General features: G+C 42.9%; 1 protein-coding gene across 3 annotated transcripts in view; it reads left to right on the forward strand.

The window, feature by feature from the left end:
* The window catches only part of PPM1H (protein phosphatase, Mg2+/Mn2+ dependent 1H), a 289,690-nt gene that overhangs the window by 232,955 nt on the left and 37,379 nt on the right, over positions 1-19,356 (forward strand). For all 3 annotated transcript variants that reach the window (XM_008978449.4, XM_034935524.3, XM_034935525.3), the window contains exons 7-8: positions 6,857-6,920; positions 11,073-11,180. In XM_008978449.4, coding sequence (XP_008976697.3) covers positions 6,857-6,920; positions 11,073-11,180 — 172 coding nt within the window. The remainder of the gene's footprint in view (positions 1-6,856; positions 6,921-11,072; positions 11,181-19,356) is intronic.

Here is a 19,356-nt window from a genome sequence, read left to right on the forward strand (position 1 = left end):
TCGCAATAGAAAACCTTTGATGGGTTTCAGTAGGGTAATGACATGACCTGACATTCTAAAATAATTACTCCAGTTGCTCTGAGAACAGGAGTAAGGGAAAATCAGAACAGTTTTCAACACTCTCACTGCCATCCGCCTGGTGACATCATCCTAGCACCATCGCCTCTTGCCTAGATCATTGCACAGAGGCCTGATGGATCCGTCCCAATAATGTAGGCAAGAAACTATGGTGCTAGGGCTCTGACAGCAGGGAAGGTGTTGAAATCTGAGGATTCTGGGTTTGTTTGAAAGGTAGAGATGACAGTATTTGGCATAATGTTAATAGACAAAATACTCAATCCTTGTTGTGTTACTGAAAAATTGAGAAGGTGACAAGTTCTAGCAAAGAAAAGTATCAAAAAGCTTTGCCACAGGTGGAGACAGGATCAGGAACATGTTTAGCCATAAGGTAGGAAGAATAGCAGGACCAAGGAGAGAAACTGGCCTGAGAGCCTCAACAAGGGAGTGAGAGAGGAAAAATGATTCAGAATTGGGATCTCAGAGGTGGGGGTGTTCTTGCTGCAGGCCACATGACCAGGGTGATGATGGGGAACAGAGACAAAGGTCAGCAGGAAGTGAGCTAGGAGTTTTAAAGTGAGGAATCCAAAAGCACCACCAAATTCTAAGAAAATGCTGAGAATGACATCCTGGGAAAGAGTGGAAAAGCAATCTGAACCTAGGCTGAAGTCATCGGGGCAGGTGGGAGAATGTCCTGAAAGGCTGGTGGGTAAGGGAGGGGGATATGAGGCAGATGGAGGGGCTGACAGAAGGGCAGTGAGAGACCCTCAGCCTAGAAGGATGGGGTTGATGTAGGAACTATAAGCATCACTCATGTGCCTTAGGAGCAAGAGGGATTTGAAGGAATGTCGTCCACTGGAGGTGGTATGATCAGGAGAGCCAGCTTAGGTTCAATAAGGCAGGCTCAATTAGTAATCTGTTCTTGTTGGGTAAGGTTCCTAGATTGGGTGAATACTGTATACATAGATATATTCTGAGTTTGTAAGAAATTGAATTGTTTCTTCTCTTAGCCTTTTGGACAAGATGGAGAAATACTGAGTGGATAATGGTTCAGTTAAGTTGCTTCGTAGATAGCCCAAGAGCTATTCCAGGAGAGTTGAAATCCATGAGGACAGTGTCTATCTGGATCAGTGTTGACAGCCTTTTTAAATCCTAAACACCTCCTCTTTAAACATTAATAGCTCATTGTCCACCCTCTACTGTTGAGTCTGTCTTCTGTGCTTCTCCACCAGACAAGATTCTGCCGAGCTTTATACCATCTGTTTTTTGTATTGAAAAGGAAATTGCCCGGTGTAGTGGCTTACGCCTGTAATCCCAGCACTTTGGGAGGCCAAGGCAGGTGTATGACCTGAGGTCAGGAGTTCAATACCAGCCTGGCTAACATGATGAAATCCCGTTTCTACTAAAAATACAAAAAATTAGCTGGGGGTAGTGGCGCACGCCTGTAATCCCAGCTACTCGGGATGCTGAGGCAGGAGAATCATTTGAACCCAGGAGGTAGAGGTTGCAGTGAGCCAAGATCGCACCATTGCACCTAAGCTTGGGCAACAAGAATGAAACTCCATCTCAAAAAAATAAATAAATAAAAATAAAAAATAAAAAGGAAATTGATAGGTTCTTCATTTTCATGAAAAAGAATACTGCTGAATTTGATGTTTTTGAATTGCACAAACCTTCCTTCACATGCCTGAAATGTTGCCACCCCCCTTGTGTGGTTAGCTTGGCCAGTAGGAAGGTCTCTAATGATTCCGCTTAGCAATTTTTTCAGTGATCTGGATGAAGATGGCAGGGCTGCTTATCAAATTTAACATGATATAGCATAGACAGCTGATATTTTGGATGGAAGGATCTGAATTCAGGAAGTTGTCAGTGAGTTGGAACAATGGACTAAAACTAACAAGATAAAATTAATAAGGGCAATGGAGTCCTCCCTTCAGGGTAAAATATCTATTGTGTGTGTCATTATAAACTAGAGGAGACCATGAGCCAAAAAAAACATTCTCAGGTCTTTTTTCTTGTGGACTAGGGTTTTTCATTTGTTTTCATTCAGAGTCTCCATATGTAACCCTAAAAAAAAATACACAAAATGGAAATAGCTTTGTTAATTTTTAAAAAATGCAAGGCCCAAATCAAAAGAAGTAATAATTTTTTTTCTTATTTGGACCACATCTTAAGTGTTTTCAGTTCCGGGTACCATTTTTTGAGGACACTGGGCAACCAGAAAGACCCTAGAGGGCCACTACCACAGTATTCAGTGCTCAGTTACTGTTTGTTGGATGCATGGGGACTAGAGTGGTTAGGATCCTCCAGGTCCTGTGAAGAACAGTTGAAAGAACTAAGGAAAAGGAAACTTTGAGATAGTTCTCTTTAAACAATTGAAGAGCTCTCAAGCAGAAAATAGTCTGGATTTATTTCATGTTTTTCCAGATGGGCCAATGGGTTTGGGTCAGTTTAAGAAAGAATTTCCCAGAGCTGTTCTCCAATGGAATGGGCTGACATTAAGTACCGTTAAACTCCTAGGACAGTGACTTTCTATGGCAGTCCATTCAGGAGAGGCCAGGAACCAAGGTTAGGTGTATTGTAGAAGGGATTCCTACACTTGGGGTACAGCTGACTTGGTGGCATTTCAGTCTTATTGCTGAACTGCTCCTTCCAGGAGGTCCAAACCAACAGTGGCTTTTTTTTTTTTCACAGCTTTGCACAATCAACATTACAAAGGAAACTATTACTTTAAAAAAGTATTTAATGGAAACTTCTGAGAATAATGCCTCTCAGTTCAGGAAAGCCAAGAATTTAGCAACCCTTTTAAGCCTTGCATTTTTTTTCTCATCTAAAAAAATGATTCAGTTGGCCTCATAAATACTCATTAAGGAATTGGCCCAAAATATTAATAAGAGTTTGTCTAGAAAATCTTTCCTAAGCCTTTCAGTTTTGCCAACTCGTAACAAATAATATAATCTCTGGTCAGTCATATTATTGTAAAACTAGCGAGTGATTTGTTTGGGGTGCTAGTTCTTAAAAATTTAATTAGGATTTCAAAAATCTTAGGATGTGGTGTAGAAGAATTGGTTCTATGACTAGACACTCTCTATTCATCTCAAATCCAAAGTACCTTCATGTCTTGGAGCTCTCAAGCTTCACTCTCCTATCTTCCCCCAAATGAGAAAGAAGGAAGCCAAGGACAAGCTGGAAGCATAAATTCAAGCCTATAGCCTTGACATGGACTATAATATAAAACAGACAGGCCTTTCAAGTGGGCCAGAACTTGGATGACCTCCTTAAACTGAGAGCAGTTTGAGGAAAGTCTGTTCTCTGTGGGAGGGGGCTTGGTTGACTCTGTGGTCACTCATTTCTGGCGAGATGGCCAGAAAAGCAGCTGCAGGTCTAAGAACATGAATCAATCCCAGCATTTTGGGAGGCCGAGGTGGGCAGATCACCTGAGGTCAGGAGTTCGGGACCAGCCTGGTCAACATGGTGAAACCGTATCTCTACAAAAATTAGCTGGGCACGGTGGCACTTGCCTGTAATCCCAGCTACTTGGGAGGCTAAGGCAGGAGAATCGCTTGGACCTGGGAGGCAGAAGTTGCAGTGAGCCGAGATCGCACCATTGCACTCCAGCCTGGTCAACAGAGCGAGACTCCGTCTCAAAAAAAAAAAAAAAAAAAAAGAACACAGACCATCCCTTCTGCTGACTTTCCTCTCTTCTTCTCTGTAGACCCAGTACCGTAGTAGCCACTAGTTTTGTACAAACATGACCCCTTTTGTTCTTTTGCCACTCACACAGAAAATTCCCCTTCCTCTTTTGCCAAAAGTCTTCTTTTCTTCATCAGATATCAGCTGGTCACCCGAAGAGAGTGGACAATAATGGTCTCGTTTCAGACTCGGACTAGAATGAGAAATTCCCAAAGCTAAGTCCTGATATCACATTTCTTTGTCATGTTTTCTGGAAAAGTCCAAGTCCGGTTTTAAGGCCACTCCACCTTTTTGATCTGGAAGGAGTAACTTAACCTCTCTGGGCTCAGTTCTCACCTCTGTAAGACAGGACATTATAAGGCCATTGAGAGATTTTAGATACTATAAGTCAGCACAGAGCCTGGTGTCTGGCATGTAGAAGATGCTCAGTAAATCATAGCTGCTGTGATTACTATTAGCTATTATTAATTTATACAGACTCTAATCAAGTTGCCAGTTTTAATTCTTGAGTACTATATTTTATACTTTATTACTCAAGGCTTTGTAACTATGGATGGAAGTCCACTTAACTTTATATGATGATCTGTGCTTAGGATTCAGAAAGATGGAGGGGGAGAAGGTGTTGTACTTTTCCTCCTCATTGGTGCTATTCCCCCTTGTCGTTAGTTGCTGGGGGAGAGGGAGTGCTCATAGTTGATTGAAAACCGACGCTGGCGGGGCAGAATAAACCTTCCTTTTCCACCATTGTTTCTATTTCTAATGTTCTGTTGTTCCTGAAGATAAGCAGAAGCTAACATATAATATTAAAATTTGCATTTGGTTCGGTCCTGTGGGTAACAACTCTAAGTGTGTGTCTTTCAGAGTTGTGGGACATGGACTTCGTGCTCCTGCAACACTCTGCCATGTGAGAATTCAATGACCCGGCTTGTGATAGAGCAGTTTTCTTACTACTTCTCTAAGCCTGTTAAGAGTGCTCTTGGCCTGTCTCTATTAAGCTCTAGGTAATACCCAGTCATTGGTTCTAGAGCTGCAGCCTTCTGCCTCTATTTAATTCTAGCCTTCCACCTCTATTTAATTCCTGTGAATGTATAGTCATAGACCCAACTCTTCTACACCAGATCCAGGCTCCTCCTGTGCCTGGATCTCAAGGCCCAGCCCCTTTCTACATCTGGTCTCCACTGCTGCATCCTCTCTGTGCGGGCCTGTCTCCTCACTCTCCACATGGGGTCCTCAATCCCTGTTCACGCTCATCTCAGGGCCTTTCTCAGGCCATTTTCCTCCTCTCCCTTGAGCCATGTAGTCTGTTGTCTTAAGGGTCAAGCTGATAAGGGGCTAATTGCTGAATCATTTTGAATGTTAGTTAATTGATGCTTGGTGTATAGTAGTGGATCTCAACCTTGGCTGCACATTGGAATCACCTGGAAAGCTTTAAAAAATCCAAATTCTTCTAATAATAGCTTTATTTGTTCCCCCCCAAACTCATATACCACAGTGTTTAAAATAGCTCATGTGAGTATGTAAAAACATCAAAGTGGTTATTTCCACTTTGTGTTAATTTGGTAGATTTGGGGGAAGGAAACAGTATATTTCCTTTTTTGAAAATTCAATTCCTAGAATACCTCTCAGCTCACTCAACAGCAGCAGCATTTGTTTTGCCAGGCACAGTGCTAAGTACCTCCTAAGCTCTCCACATTCATTTCCCTATTTTAATCTTTGCAATAATCTCACGAATGAGCCCCAGATTTTGCCCTAATTGATTAATGAGGATCCTGAGGGCCTGAGAGCACATCTACTTGTGCAGGGCTATACCAAAGGCATTGCTGAACTCCAGCTCAGGCACATCTGGTGCCAAAACCTCACTGATTCTCCACCCCATGGGAAGGACACCTTACCAAGTAACTTTCTGAGGATGGACCTGCTTTAACTTTGGGGTTGCATGCTTTTTAAATTAGTTACATTCTTTTGTACCTCAAGAGCTTCCATAAATTTGATTTCAGACTCACTCCCAAGCAGCCTAGATATGTCCAGGAATGGCAGGCCATTTAATAAATTAGGATTTTTAATGCACTCAGGAAACGTTATTGTAGAAAAGCATCTACTTATAGCACCTAATTCAGCAGAACCTACCCTATCTTTTACTTAGTCTTTTAAATAACTTTGAAGTTATCAGCAGTGTTATCCCCAATTTGCAGAAAGGGGAACCGGTATGCCATGTAAGTGTTAATTATCTACTAAGTATTAGTAATAACTGCCACTAAGTGGGCTCTTACTAAGTGCAGGCTCTGTACTGAGCTCTTTGTATCCTGTGTATTAGCCTCATTGTACAGATGAGGAAACTGAGACTGAAAAAGGTGAAGCTACATGCTCAAGGTGATAAACAGCTGTAACTGGGCTAACAATTGTTTGTTCGCTTGTTTGTTTTTTAACTTGGTTATAAGCAAAATTGCAAGACATGGTCTTCATCAGCTCTATCCCTTTCATCTTACCCGCCTCCGCTGTGCAGGCCGTGGCACTGGAGGACCCTATCTGGAATAAACCATTGAGGCATAAACTGAAGGTTCTTTCTGTGTATTGAGTGGCTATTTAAAAGCTATTGTGAAACAAAGAATGTTTTACCAACCTTGCATATTATATAGAGGACAAACAGGCTCGAAAGATTTCTTCCCTAGCCATCCCAGTACAAGGCTGTTTTGGTATAAACAACCCCTGAAGGTGAGAACTGGCTCTCGAAGCAGTTTCACACTCCATTCATCTCTGAGCTCTGCTGTTTCTCACAGTTTTGGATTCGTGATGAGAATACTGTTGCTGGGTCACTTCATTATTACACAGACCCTAAGGCCAGAAACTCATCTCCCCTTTTTGCTAATTATGCATATGCCAACTTATTTCCTCCCTCTTCAAGCATATAAAGACAGTATTTTCTGGTTTGGTAAAAGACACACACACACAATTCTGTAGGGAGAACAACTCCCTATAAAGAAAGACGTAGTCAGTGTGGTGAGTGGATGGGGTCTCAGGGAAAATGAAATCCCTAGCAGTCGGTGTCAGGGCAGCAGGTCACTAATTGAGTGCAAACCTTTTTAAAAATGTTGTTTATCCCCTACAGGGCATACAAAACCATTGAGGATGAGGACTTGAAGTTCCCCCTTATATATGGAGAAGGCAAGAAGGTAGGCACGTGTGCTTCCCCTGGGTAGAGAGGACAGGGCTCTGTCCCGCCTTCGCTCCACATAGCCCATGGCAGTCCGTGTGTTCCACTCAGCAGCTTGTGATTTTATAGCCTTGACAGCTTGAAAGCATATCCCATCCATCATCCTTCAGGCCTCCTGTCTTCAGGGTCCAAGGAGTAGTGGGGGTGGGAGGTGGGCGGTGAGCACAAGGGACTCCAGCCAATTTTGTGAAAATAAAGTCCCCCTTCCCAATCCATTTGAATAACTTTTTACAGTGTTTAAACATGAACCACTTTCACACACATCATCTCATTTATATCTGACAACGAGCAAGGAGGCAGGTCAAGCTGGCTGTGTTATATCCATCTGGCAGACGAGGCAGCTGGGACTGTGAGGTTAAAACAGCTCAGGCAGATCACGCAGCCAAGTGAGGGGCAGCCGCGGATGTGGTGCCTTGGCTTTCTGTCTGCTTCGCCCGGTCTCAGACTCCACCATGGAAGTCCAGACTTTGCAAGTCTGTTTGCCACTTGCCCCATGGAAGAGAGTCCAAAGCGTCACTGTAATTAGACTATAGGGTCACAGCAACCAGAGCCCAGACTAAGGTAACAAAGACCATCATCAGCTCCCAGGGTTCCAGTCAGAATCCAGCACGTTGTCGAACCAAAGAAAAGCTATGGATCCTAAAGTGGTCTCTGAGCAGAGGCCTGGAGGAGGTTGAAATCCTGGAGTGGAGAGCAAGAAGCTTGGAATCTATTTCCTAGTAAGAACAAACACCTTCTGAATCATTGCATTCTTCCTCGGAACGCTAATACATTTCAACTCGGTGTGAAGCATTCCAAGTGAAAAATGTGGTCACATTGAGAAGAGTCTTCAACTGATGTTTTTTCCAGCATTCGATACGATAGTTTTTATCAAGAAGAAATGACTCAGAAGAAAACCAAAGGATGCCTTCCATGGGCAGAGTGTGTGTGTGTGTGTGTGCGAGAGAGAGAGAGAGTGTGTGTGTGTGTGTTTGTGTGTGTGTGTGTGTGTGTCAGAAAGAGCAAAAGCAAGAGAACAAACATGATTAGGTTTTGGGCTCGGTGTAGACCAGCAGTGATTTCAGTGCAAAAAGACATCTCAACAGAAGGAGGAATACCAAACACAAATATCTGATCCATGTAGGAATCATTTTTTAAACGAACATACCCCATTCATGAAAATGAACACCTTTCAGATCACAGTCTCTGGTTAAGAATCATGTCAGGGCTAATAGGCACTGTTCTGATATAAATATTTGTGCCTTTTGGTACAATGGGCACCATTAATGAGTATCATTCAGCCCAATGACCTATGCCTGCAGCTCCATTTCTTTGTGGGGCTGAGATTCTCTGTATTACCCTTTAATATCCAGTGAGTTCCAGTAAACTCAGGAACACATTCTGTTACCCCTGTATCTCTAGTTCCTGTCTAGCCTGGTACCTGACATAAATGCATAAGTATTAAATAAGCTGTTCAGTTATGTTCAGTATACTTTCCTTAGTACAGTAGGAAAATGGAATGATGTATTCTTGGAAGTTTATAGCAGTAAGATTTGAAGGAGCAAGAGTTTTCTAATTTTAGTATAAAGTTCAATTCACCAAAACATCATGTTCCTCAAGCATTTCAGGTAATTTAAGCTTGATGGTCTTGCGATGGGCAGGTGGCAAGTTCTGTCCGTGTACCTGTTGGCCTATTTAAAAGCCACCATGTCTCCATTTTGCTTTTGTTGGTAGATACCACCCCTGTCTGAGGACTCCATGAGTTCTTGGAGCTCCTTCTAGATCCTGGACTGGGATTTTCTCTTTCTTCTCCACGTACACCTACGCAGAAATTTCAGAGTACTTCTGTGGCCATTACTTCTCATTTTCTTTCTTCAGATGCTTTTAAAGACTGGTGTGGGTAACACCTGGATACTTCGTAAACAAGGTCAGTCACTAGCAGAAACATCAGATTTCTTTGGCTGGAAAGAGCACACAGAGAAGCTGCCATTTCAGGGAGGAGAGCAAGAGAGCCACAAGGGACTCAGAATTTTTCACATTTAGAGTTGAGCACTTCTTGGCTAGAAGGGAGCCAGTCCAGCCTCCCAGCAGGGCAGAGGGCCCCAGGCTTTGCTTTGCATCACTTTTTTTTTTTTTTGAGACATGGCATCAGGCTGGAGTACGGTGGCACAATCTCGGCTCACGTCAGGCTCGACATCCCAGGATCAGGTGATCCTCCCACTTCAGCCTCCTGAGTAGCTGGGACTACAGGCGCGTGCCACCACACTGGCTAATTTTTGTATTTTTTGTAGTCAGGAGGTTTCACCACGTTGCCCTGGCTGGTCTCAAACTCCTGGGCTCAAGTGATCCTCCTGCCTTGGCCTCCCAAAGTGCTGGGATTACACATGTGAGCTACTGTGTCCGGCTGTGTCTCGTGTCTTTATCCCCTCTGACCCTTGCCCTCAAAAAGGTGTCATGGTTTCGTTTCTGCTTAATGTGAACTCTGCCTACCTTCTGAACCAAGGCTAGCTTCAAAATTCACAGCCCTGTTGACAGTCTAGGATGAGGATGAAGACAATATATTAAATTGCAGTGTTTCTTAGCATTTATTTACTTCATCCCCACTCATAGGAGGTAATTACTCTTATCACCCAGGTAATAGAGTGAGGATTCAAGCTCAGGTCTTTGAACCATTTCACTACACCGGATATATTTTTTATGATTAAGGGTTAGGACACTGCTTTCTTCCACCCAGGATGACTTTCACTCCATCCCTCTGTGTCGCCTGTCTTGATGCAATCCACCTTTCTGTGCTAAGTGCCACCTCCTCCGTGGAGCCTTCTCAGTAGAATTTTTACCTCCTCTAAACTTGCATAACCCATTGTCTATGTGTTTTTCAGTACTTAACCATATTTTATGTGTTATTAATTAGACATATCCCTCTTATCTCCCTTACCAAGTTTCTTTTTGGTTTTTTATTTGTTTGTTTGTTTGAGACTGAGTCTCACTGTGTCACCCAGGCTAGACTGCAGTGGCATGATCTCAATTCACTGCAACCTCCACCTTCCAGGTTCAAGTGATTCTCATGCCTCAGCCTCCAAGCAGCTGGGATTACAGGTGCCCACCACCATGCCTAGCTAAATTTTGTATTTTTCATAGAGATGGGGTTTCACCATGTCAGCCAGGCTGGTCTCAAACTCCTGACCTCAAGTGATCCACCTGCCTCAGCCTCCCAAAGTGCTGGGATTACAGGCAAGAGCCACCGCACGTGGCCCCAAGTTTCTTTGTAGTAGGGACGAGGCCTTAGACATTTGTGTCCCCAACACATGATGTAAGTACATAGTAGGCACCTAATAAATGTTTGGGTAAATCAGATCTTCAGCATAACAGGAGATATTTAAGCTGACTGTGTAGGCATTGGTGTAATAGTGTTACTTCCTTACACCATTCAAAAACAGTTCAGGATGAGGTCTCAGCCCTGAGGCCTCTGTGTAGCTATGTCACAGCACTGGTGACATTTTGTTCCTTTCCACCCAGAGGGAATTTGTGGAGATCTTAGCAGGATAGGTTATAGAGTTGGTAAGTTTCTTTTCTCCAGCCATAAAACATAATAGGTGAACTCTGGGAGGGCAAGAGCTATTTCTGATTTTTTACATCTTTTACTAGTACATATCACAGGACTAAGGACATAGCTGTTGTTGAGCAAATACTTGTACAGTGGATATGTAACAGAAAGATGGGTGGGTGTGTGGATGGGTGGGTGGATGGATGGATGGATGGATGGATCGATCAATCCTATTGGGTTTGATATGAACTGATTTCTGCAGCTGTAGACGTCACGCATGCATTGGAGTTAGTTTATTGGACATCCTTCCTTCCAGTCTCCAAAAAAAGAAAGCTGAAAAGAAACAGCAGCAACCTGTCAAGCTTAAGATAATGTATAGAAAAAGCACTCCTCAAATACAGAAGTGATTTTGGTGAGCCCTTTCTTGGTAAGAGCTATCCACATATGTTAGCAGCAAGGGGCCCGGAAACATATCTGGGCAGGAGGAACTGGAAAATTGTTTGGTTGTTCCTAGCCCAGGCAGCTGCACTGGAATGGGATGCTTTCACTGTGTGCGTGTTTCTGATGACCCTCTGCTTATACTCCTAGGCCCGGGTAATGGCAACTATTGGAGTGACCAGGGGACTTGGGGACCATGACCTGAAGGTGCATGACTCCAACATCTACATTAAACCATTCCTGTCTTCAGCTCCAGAGGTACCGCATGAGGTTTTTGTTTATATTTTGTGCAATAAAACATTTTTGGCGTTATTCCTCCTGTGACTCACACCCCATATCCAGACAGTAGCCAACTTGTGTTATATGTACTTCCACTGTATCTCTCACGTCTGTGTCTTTTTCCCACTCCATTCTCACTTTGACTCTTCTGGTTCACACCTTCATCACCTCTTACCCAGATGGCTGCACAGCCTCCTCCTGACATTTTCTAAGTCTGCCAATCCATGCTACTTATTGCAGTCAGGTAAATTTTCCTTAAAAACTGACTCCTAATTGCTCAGAAACCTTCAATGGCAGCCCAGGCATGGAAAGTAAAGCTCAGACTCCCATTCACTTGGTGTTCAAGGCTTATCATAATTTGGTCTGGACTTCTCTGATCTTTGTTCTCCTGCACCAGCCAAAATGAACTTGCTGTTTCCCTTACATGACCTTAGGTTTCCCATATTTGCTTAAACTATTCCTTTTGCCAAGAATGCCCTTTCTCCCCAACTCCAAACATCCAAATTCTTTTTTTCTCTGGAGTTTAGCTTAGATGCTTTTTTATGGAGATTTCCCTGATTTCTTCCTTGCCCAACCAGAAGTAATGTCTCTCCCTACTTGGGATATACATAGAGCACCTTCCACTTAACAGTGTTTTCACTGTCTGCCTTCGGTCACAGTTGTTTTGTTTTGTTTTGTATTTTGAGACAAAGTCTCGCTCTGTCACCCAGGCTGGAGTGTAGTGGCATGATATCGGCTAACTGCAACTTCTGTCTCCTGGGCTCAAGTGATTCTCCTGTCTCACCCTCCCGAGTAGCTGGGACTACAGGCACACACCACCATACCCAGCTAATTTTTGTATTTTTAGTAGAGACAGGGTTTCTCTATGTTGGTTAGGCTGGTGTTGAACTCCTGACCTCAAGTGATCCACCCATCTCAGCCTCCCTAAGTGCTGAGATTATAGGTGTGAGCTACCACACCCGGCCTGATCATAGTTATTTATGTATACCTTATCCCCTCGTTAGACTAATTACCTGAAGAGCTTCTGTCATTCAGCTGATGTTTAGAGAAGTTAATTTACAAACAAGTTGGTCATATATTTGGTTTAAAAAAAATCATGCGTCTTACCATATAGGAAACAGTATCAATTTCTATGTTGACTTTCTGGATATATCGTTTAGAAATTTTTTTGCTTCCAAATTATGGAAAAGTCTAACCGATAGTATTAGGTTGGTGCAAAAGTAATTACAGTTTTTGCCATTTTTAATTACTTTTGCAACAGCCTAAGAGTTTAAAGGTAAATTTTTCTCACCCAGTAAGAAGGCTGAAATCTGGTGGCTGCTGGCGTTGGTTCAGCACCTCCACTGTGTCAGGGCTGTAGCGTCTCTGCATTTCTTTGACTTTCCCTTCATGGTTACAAGGTGGTGGCAGTAGGTCCAAGCCTGACATTTCTATGCAAAGATGGAAAGGAGGGGCAGCCTCTGTCCCAACAGATATTCACTTGCCTCTCATTGGCCAGAACTGTGTTACATGACCTTCTAGCTGCAAGGGAGTTTGGGAGAGCAAGAGTTTTAACTCTCCCAATTTCGATAGTAGAAGGAAATCAGGAAGGCGTAAGTCAGGAACCAATAGCATTTACTACAATGTGTAATTAAGGTTTTTTGTTTCTTTTTTTTTTTTTTTTTTTTTGAGATGGAGTCTCACTCTGTTGCCCAGGCTGGAGTGCAGTGGTGCAATGTTGGCTCACTGCACCCTCCACCTCCCAGATTCAAGTGATTCTCCTGCCTCAGCCTCCCAAGTAGCTGGGATTACAGGTGGGCACCACCATGCCTGGCTAATTTTTGTATTTTTAGTGGAGACAGCGTTTCACCATGTTGGCCAGGCTGGTGTTGAACTCCTGAGCTATAGTGATCCACCTGCCTCGGCCTCCCAAAGTGCTGGGATTGCAGGCGTCAGCCACTGCAGCTTGCCTGTAATTAAGCATTAAAATAATTCCTTGGACTGGAAATGTTCAGAACATTTAGACATAACTCTATTTGCATGTACTTCCCAAGAGCAGGTGCTGTTTTAACAAAGACTATTTTGGTCAGAGGAAACAGAAACTTACTAGAGCTAACTCAAAAAAAAAAAAAAAGTACTGCAAGAAGGCCGGCTATGGTGGCTTATACCTGTAATCCCAGCACTTTGGGCGGCTAAGGCAGGAGGATCGCTTGAGACCAGCATGGGCAACATAGCAGGACCCTTGTTCCTACAAAAAGTAAAAAATTAGTTGGATGGGGTGGCACATGCCTGCCCCAGCTACTCAGAAGGCTGAGGTGAGAGGATTGCTTGAGCCCAGGAGCTCGAAGTTGCAGTGAGCCATGATTGTGCCATGACACTCCAGCCTGGGCGGCAGAGTGAGACGCTAACTCAAAAAAACAATAGTAATAATATTAGAAGAGATATTTATGGTGTCCATGAGCAGAATGATTGAACAGCCAGGCTTTATGGGAAAGTGGTTTTGAAATCAAGGCAGCCCTGCAAAGCCTCCACAGCAGAAAGCTCTCAGCCCTCACATGGAGTTCTGCCACTGATGTGGCCAACCACATTCTTTATGGCTCTGCTACCAATCAGCCCAGTTTCTCACTCTCCCAATTCCACATTTCCAGAGAGGAGTCTGGTTGGCCCAGTTCACCTTTTATATCAGACTAAAGTGACTTCCCAGCCTGTGTATTTGTCCCTTCAGATTGTGTGTCCACTTCAGTACCCTTTATGGGCACAAACAGTCACCTAGACCCACCACTTTGGCGGAGCTGTGAGCAGGGAGTGGTTTCCTTAGGGTTTTTTAGAGCTGGGCTGGCATCCATAGTACATGTAGATAAAAGGGACTAAGAAGCCACTGAAAGAGAAAACTCTAATAAATGTTGGGCATGGAAGATACACACATTTCCTGGTATCACCCAGGATTTCAAGTGAGGTCAGCTCGGTAGAAATAATAATTACCATTTGTCAAAATTCTGCAAGTGTTCTCTCTTGAGTCCTCATAGCAATTCTGCATAATGAAGACCATGACTACATTAGGTGTCCAAAGTCCCCCCTAGAAGCTGGTGGATTCCTTCCCAACATCAGGATCCGTGAATTACTGCTAAAACTACTTCTCACCAGAGAAGAGCAATAAATGTCGGACCTCCAACTCTCTTTTTGAATGCCATTGAGCACAGGGCTTGTAACTGGACTCGTGGACTTTTCTATTCTCCCCCTTACAAGAGAGGCATTTGTCAGATAACTTAAATGTTGCCTTCACCTTTCTACTTTCCAAAAAGCATCCGTAAAGGTCTTGATTTTGCTCCTTAAAGCAAAGTAAAAACCTCCTTCTCCACTTCCCTCTCTCACATTTACTTTTTATATAAAATGAGAAGCAGCAGCTCCACTTGGCTTGAAGGACAGTGCTCTGTATGCATTAGATTTTAGATCTGCCAATCTCTCTGCTACTGCAGATCTCAGGAAGGGACTGTAGGTTTAAAACTTGGGCCTGCATGGAAGAGTCCCTGAGAATTCAGTAAGAATCCCAGGCAATTGGTGAGAAACCTTATGTCACCTCGCTGAATGATACTGGTTTGTAGGACACTGAGTTGGTCACTTCAGCATTCGTGGGAGTGGAGAGAATTTAGAATGAAACTGTCAACGTCTGCAAAAATTTAAATGCTCTTAGAAAAGTTCTAGAGTTGAATAAAGTGTGGCAGTTTCAATAATAATAAAACTAATTGTTATTAACTACTTAGTCTGGGTGAGACAACATACCAAGTTTATTTTTAATTGACAAATAATTATGTATATCGATGGGATATAGTGTAATGTTTTGATATATGTTTACATTATGGAATGACTAAGCTAATTAACATATTCATCACTTCATATAGTTATCATTTTTTGTGGTGAGAACTTTTAAAATCTACTCTTAACAATTTTAAAATATACATTATTATTAACTGTGGTCATGATGCCATGCAATAGATCTCTAAAACTTATTCCTCCTGTTTAACTGAAACTTGGTATCCCTTGACCAATACCTCCCTATCTCCATGCAACAAATTAAGGTTTTTACAGGACACATCTCATTTAATCTTCACAACAACACTGTGAGGTAAGTATAGTTATTATACCCAATTTACAGATTGGGAAATTGGAACCAAGGAAAGTAAAATAACCCCCAAAGTTATATAGTTAATAAGTAGCAAGCTGGTACTTGTACCCAGGTCTATTTAATTAGATCAGGGTCTGTAGGGGAGAGAAGCCAAATTCAAGGAAATTTATTTGGTCAGTGTTTAGGGACCTACCAAGTACTGGTTCAAGGGGCTCTGATGAGGGTGCATTTGCCTTAAACCTAAGAGAGCAACTTTGTCTTGGGACCTTGGGGGCCAGAGTTTCCCAGAGAAATACTATTGGCCTCAGATTGAAGTTGTGGAAAATGATGGTATAGTAGAAAGGGTAATTGGGAAAGACAGTAATGGCCTTTGTTGTGTGTGCAAACCGAGACCAGACAGAATTGTGCAACGTAACACTGTGCACCTATAATTTAGCTTAATGGGTATGTAGTGTGTCTAAGATTCTCTTGCACAAGATTAAAATTGTTGTACATGTTAAATGTTTCCAGATGGAGAGGCCTCCACCAGAGCCAGGAAGGGGTGGCGGGGGGAGGGGGTGGAACTGTTAGAAGGGAAGCGGAAGAGCAGCTTGAATTGGCTACTATGGAGGAGAACACAAGGGAAAAAAAATAGGTACAAGGAACCCCCTGTCCACAATTTTTGGAGCAGGAACCCCCTTTCCCTGGGTGGTAGTGACAAAAGCATTCCCATGAGAAGTGGCCTCTGTTGGGAGCCTAGAAAGCTCGATTAACATACTGAAACCACCTAAGGAAGAATAACTGACCCACTTCCTCTCTCATTATCCCATCTTGGGCCCACCTTCTTTCTGTGACTCTGTAAGAACATTCCCCTGCTATGTTCTGTCTTTGCCAGGCGTGGATCTTTATTTCACATTTGGGTTCTAAATTTCAAACCCAGCTCAGTCTGGTAGTTTTAACAGTTGTAGGGGGCTGGGGGTGGAATGTGTTTGAATTCTGAGAAAAAGGGCTCAAAAATCTTCTTGGAAATCAGCGTTGTTCCCATTCATCATTGTGGCTCCTAATTCGATTTGATGAGTTAAATAGAAATAAATCAAAAACATGTGGATCAAATTTATGTTTAAAAAAAAAAATCACAGGGGTTTAAAAATTAGTGAAGGGTTTCTAGCCAAACACATTTTCAGTTTCGCTGAACACAAGGCGCTGGAAAAATCTCGAGTTTGCCAAACCCAAAGAGCAGCCGCCAGGTTTGCTGAGCTTCTCTCAAACCTTCCCCAGTCTAAGGCAGGGATTTCTGGCCAAGAACTGAATTCCAAGAGAGGCCCTCACCACCAGTCGAGCACAGGCCTGTTCTCTGGAGGTGTGGGTTGAGTGTAGGGGATGTTTTGACTCCCCTCTAGCCTACAGTACCTGGTTTTTTCTGCCTAACAGCATAGAGTGCAGCCTCTCCCCCAGCATAAGGAAAATGTTCCCAGCCAGGTCCCCCATCCTCTTGCTTAGTGAAGTTTGCCATTAAACTTTTTTATACTGTCCTGAAAGAGTTCAGTGGAGAAGGATAGGATTTGTTAACTCAAACGCACTGGAGCCCAGGCTCTCCTCACATTCTTCTTTCTCAGCAATTCTCCCAGTCCCAGTCCAGCACACATCTCCTGTTCTGTAACTCAGACAGCCCAGCACAGGCTGGCAGCCCAAAACTCCAGATGTTCTCTGTGCCACACCCCTTCTTGGCCAGTGACAGGCCCTCCGTAGAGCTAGGATTCTTCTTAATTTCACCCTTCTTTCCAGCCTCCACTCAAAGACTGTGCTGTTGCCTTTAGCCCCATTTTGGTCTCTTGGAGAAATAAGGCCCTCTGTATTTGGGGCCAGTTTGCGGAGCCAGCTCCCTCCTCAGCTCAGCAAGCCCCCTTTCCGCCCCTGCTAGACTGAACCACAGGGGCCCAATTTTATTTCTGCTTCATTTTTCCTTTCCTTGGTTATCAAGATTCCTATCAGGTATTTTTTATAACTCCAGATCACTTATTTAGCTCACTCTCCATTTTCTAAAATCTAGATTTTCTTTTTCTTTTATCTGAAACAGCCTTCTTTAAAAGAACAAAGACCTTAGACTGTAGTATCTGAATTCCAACCCAGCACCAGTGTTACCAGAGGACTGCACAAGCAATCACAGCCTGTCTTTTCTCTTCCTTAAGGTGGGGTAAAAATCCCTATGTTGACAAGTTGTTAGGAAAAGCAAATGAGAACATCAGTGAAATGAGAGCATCAGTGAGAACAAGATGTGGTACATGGTCAGAGATAGTAAATATTAGTCTTCCTTCCCCACCGGCTTCTGGAAGTCTTCACACTTAAAGATTCCTTGTATTCACTTTCATATTAATAGAGAATGGGCCAGGCACAGTGGATCACACCTGTAATCCCAGCACTTTGGGAGGCCAAGGCGAGAAGATCATTTGAACCCAGGAGTTCAAGACCAACCTGGGCAACATGGAGAAAACCTTGTCTCTACAAAAATAATAATAATAATAATAATAATAATAATAAATAATAATAAACTCTCCCAAACGTAGTATCTATAAATAATAAATTTATAAATAATAAATTAGTGGTACCTGCCTGTAGTCTCAGCTACTGGGGATACTGAGGTGGGAGGATCACTTGAGCCTGGAAGGTTGAGGCTGCAGTGAGCCATGATTGTGCCACTGCACCCAAGCCTGGGCGACAGAGAAAGACCCTGTTTCCCACCACCCCTCCCCATGAAAAAGAGAGGGAATGAAGGCCAGGCACAGTGACTCACGCCTATCATCTCAATGCTTTGGGAGGCTGAAGTGGGAGGATCACCTGAGCCTAGGAGTTCAAGGCCAGCTTGGACAATATAATGAAACCCTGTCTCTACAAAAAGTTTAAAAATTATCCGGGCGTAGTGGTGCACACCTGTAATCTCAGCTACTCGGGAGACTGAGAGGCCAGAGAATCACTTGAGCCCAGGAGTTCAAGGCTGCCTTGAGCTATGATCACACCACTGCTCTCGAGCCTTGGTGACAGAGTGAGACCTTGTCTCTTAGAATTCCTACTTTTTTTGGGATTCCCCCATTTTCTCCCGTGAAAACATGAATAATATTTAACATGTTTACATCTTAACATTTATAATCTTCTGATTCTGGGTGACTTTTTGTTCCCAAGCCAAAATCCCATTTGGAGAAAGAACATATTTTGTTGTATTTTGTGCTTTCTACAGTCTGGCCCATTCATAAGAAACAATATTGGTGCATACTGACATGGGAAAATGGCTGTGCCATCTGAAGTGAAGCAGAACATGATTGTTCATACAAAGAGAGTGATGATATGCAGAAAAAAGCATATATGCATAGCCGAAAGTCTTGAAGTTTTAAAAAATGGTAACAGTAATTCTATTTGGAAGAGGAAGAAAAATTTGTTTTAAAGAATTTCCTGGACACCTCAAAAAAACCTGGAGGCCATATAATATGGTGGTTAAAAAACTTAGACTGGTAATCAGTCTTGACTTCAAGCTCTATCGTTGCACTTGCTAAGTGACCTTGAAAAAGTACTTCCCTGGATCTCAGGTTCCTGTTTGGTGAAAAAGAGGACAATAGAGTTGTTATACTAAGGAAACCAAGGAAAAAACTGAATGACATATGAAGTACTTAACAAAAAACCTGGCATAATAAATATTAGTTCCTAGCTCTTCTTCCTACTCCGTTACAACCACAAAATTTCAGTGGTTCTTTCCATAGGTATCATGAGTCCGGTGGTGTTTACTGATTAGAGCACTGGGGAACATATCTTCAAGGAATTCAAATTTGTGGCTAGTTAGATGGTTAGCCAAAGAACGATGAGCCATAAAGCGTGTGTTTCCTGCTTTCTAAGGGACTAGGGGATTTGGATATAGGAGGGAGAAGTATATCATCTAAAGAAAAAGAGATAGGACAATTTTTTTTTTTAAAGAAAGGAAGAAATCGTCTAGTGTGAAATAAAATTTGCCTTATGGGGTCATTTGAGTTTGAAAGATTAGCTTGAAGGGCTGTTAGCTCTAATAAAGCTAGCTACCCCAGAGGTCCT

The sequence above is a fragment of the Pan paniscus genome, chromosome 10 (genome assembly GCF_029289425.2).
Source record: "Pan paniscus chromosome 10, NHGRI_mPanPan1-v2.0_pri, whole genome shotgun sequence".
Lineage (NCBI taxonomy): Eukaryota > Metazoa > Chordata > Mammalia > Primates > Hominidae > Pan > Pan paniscus.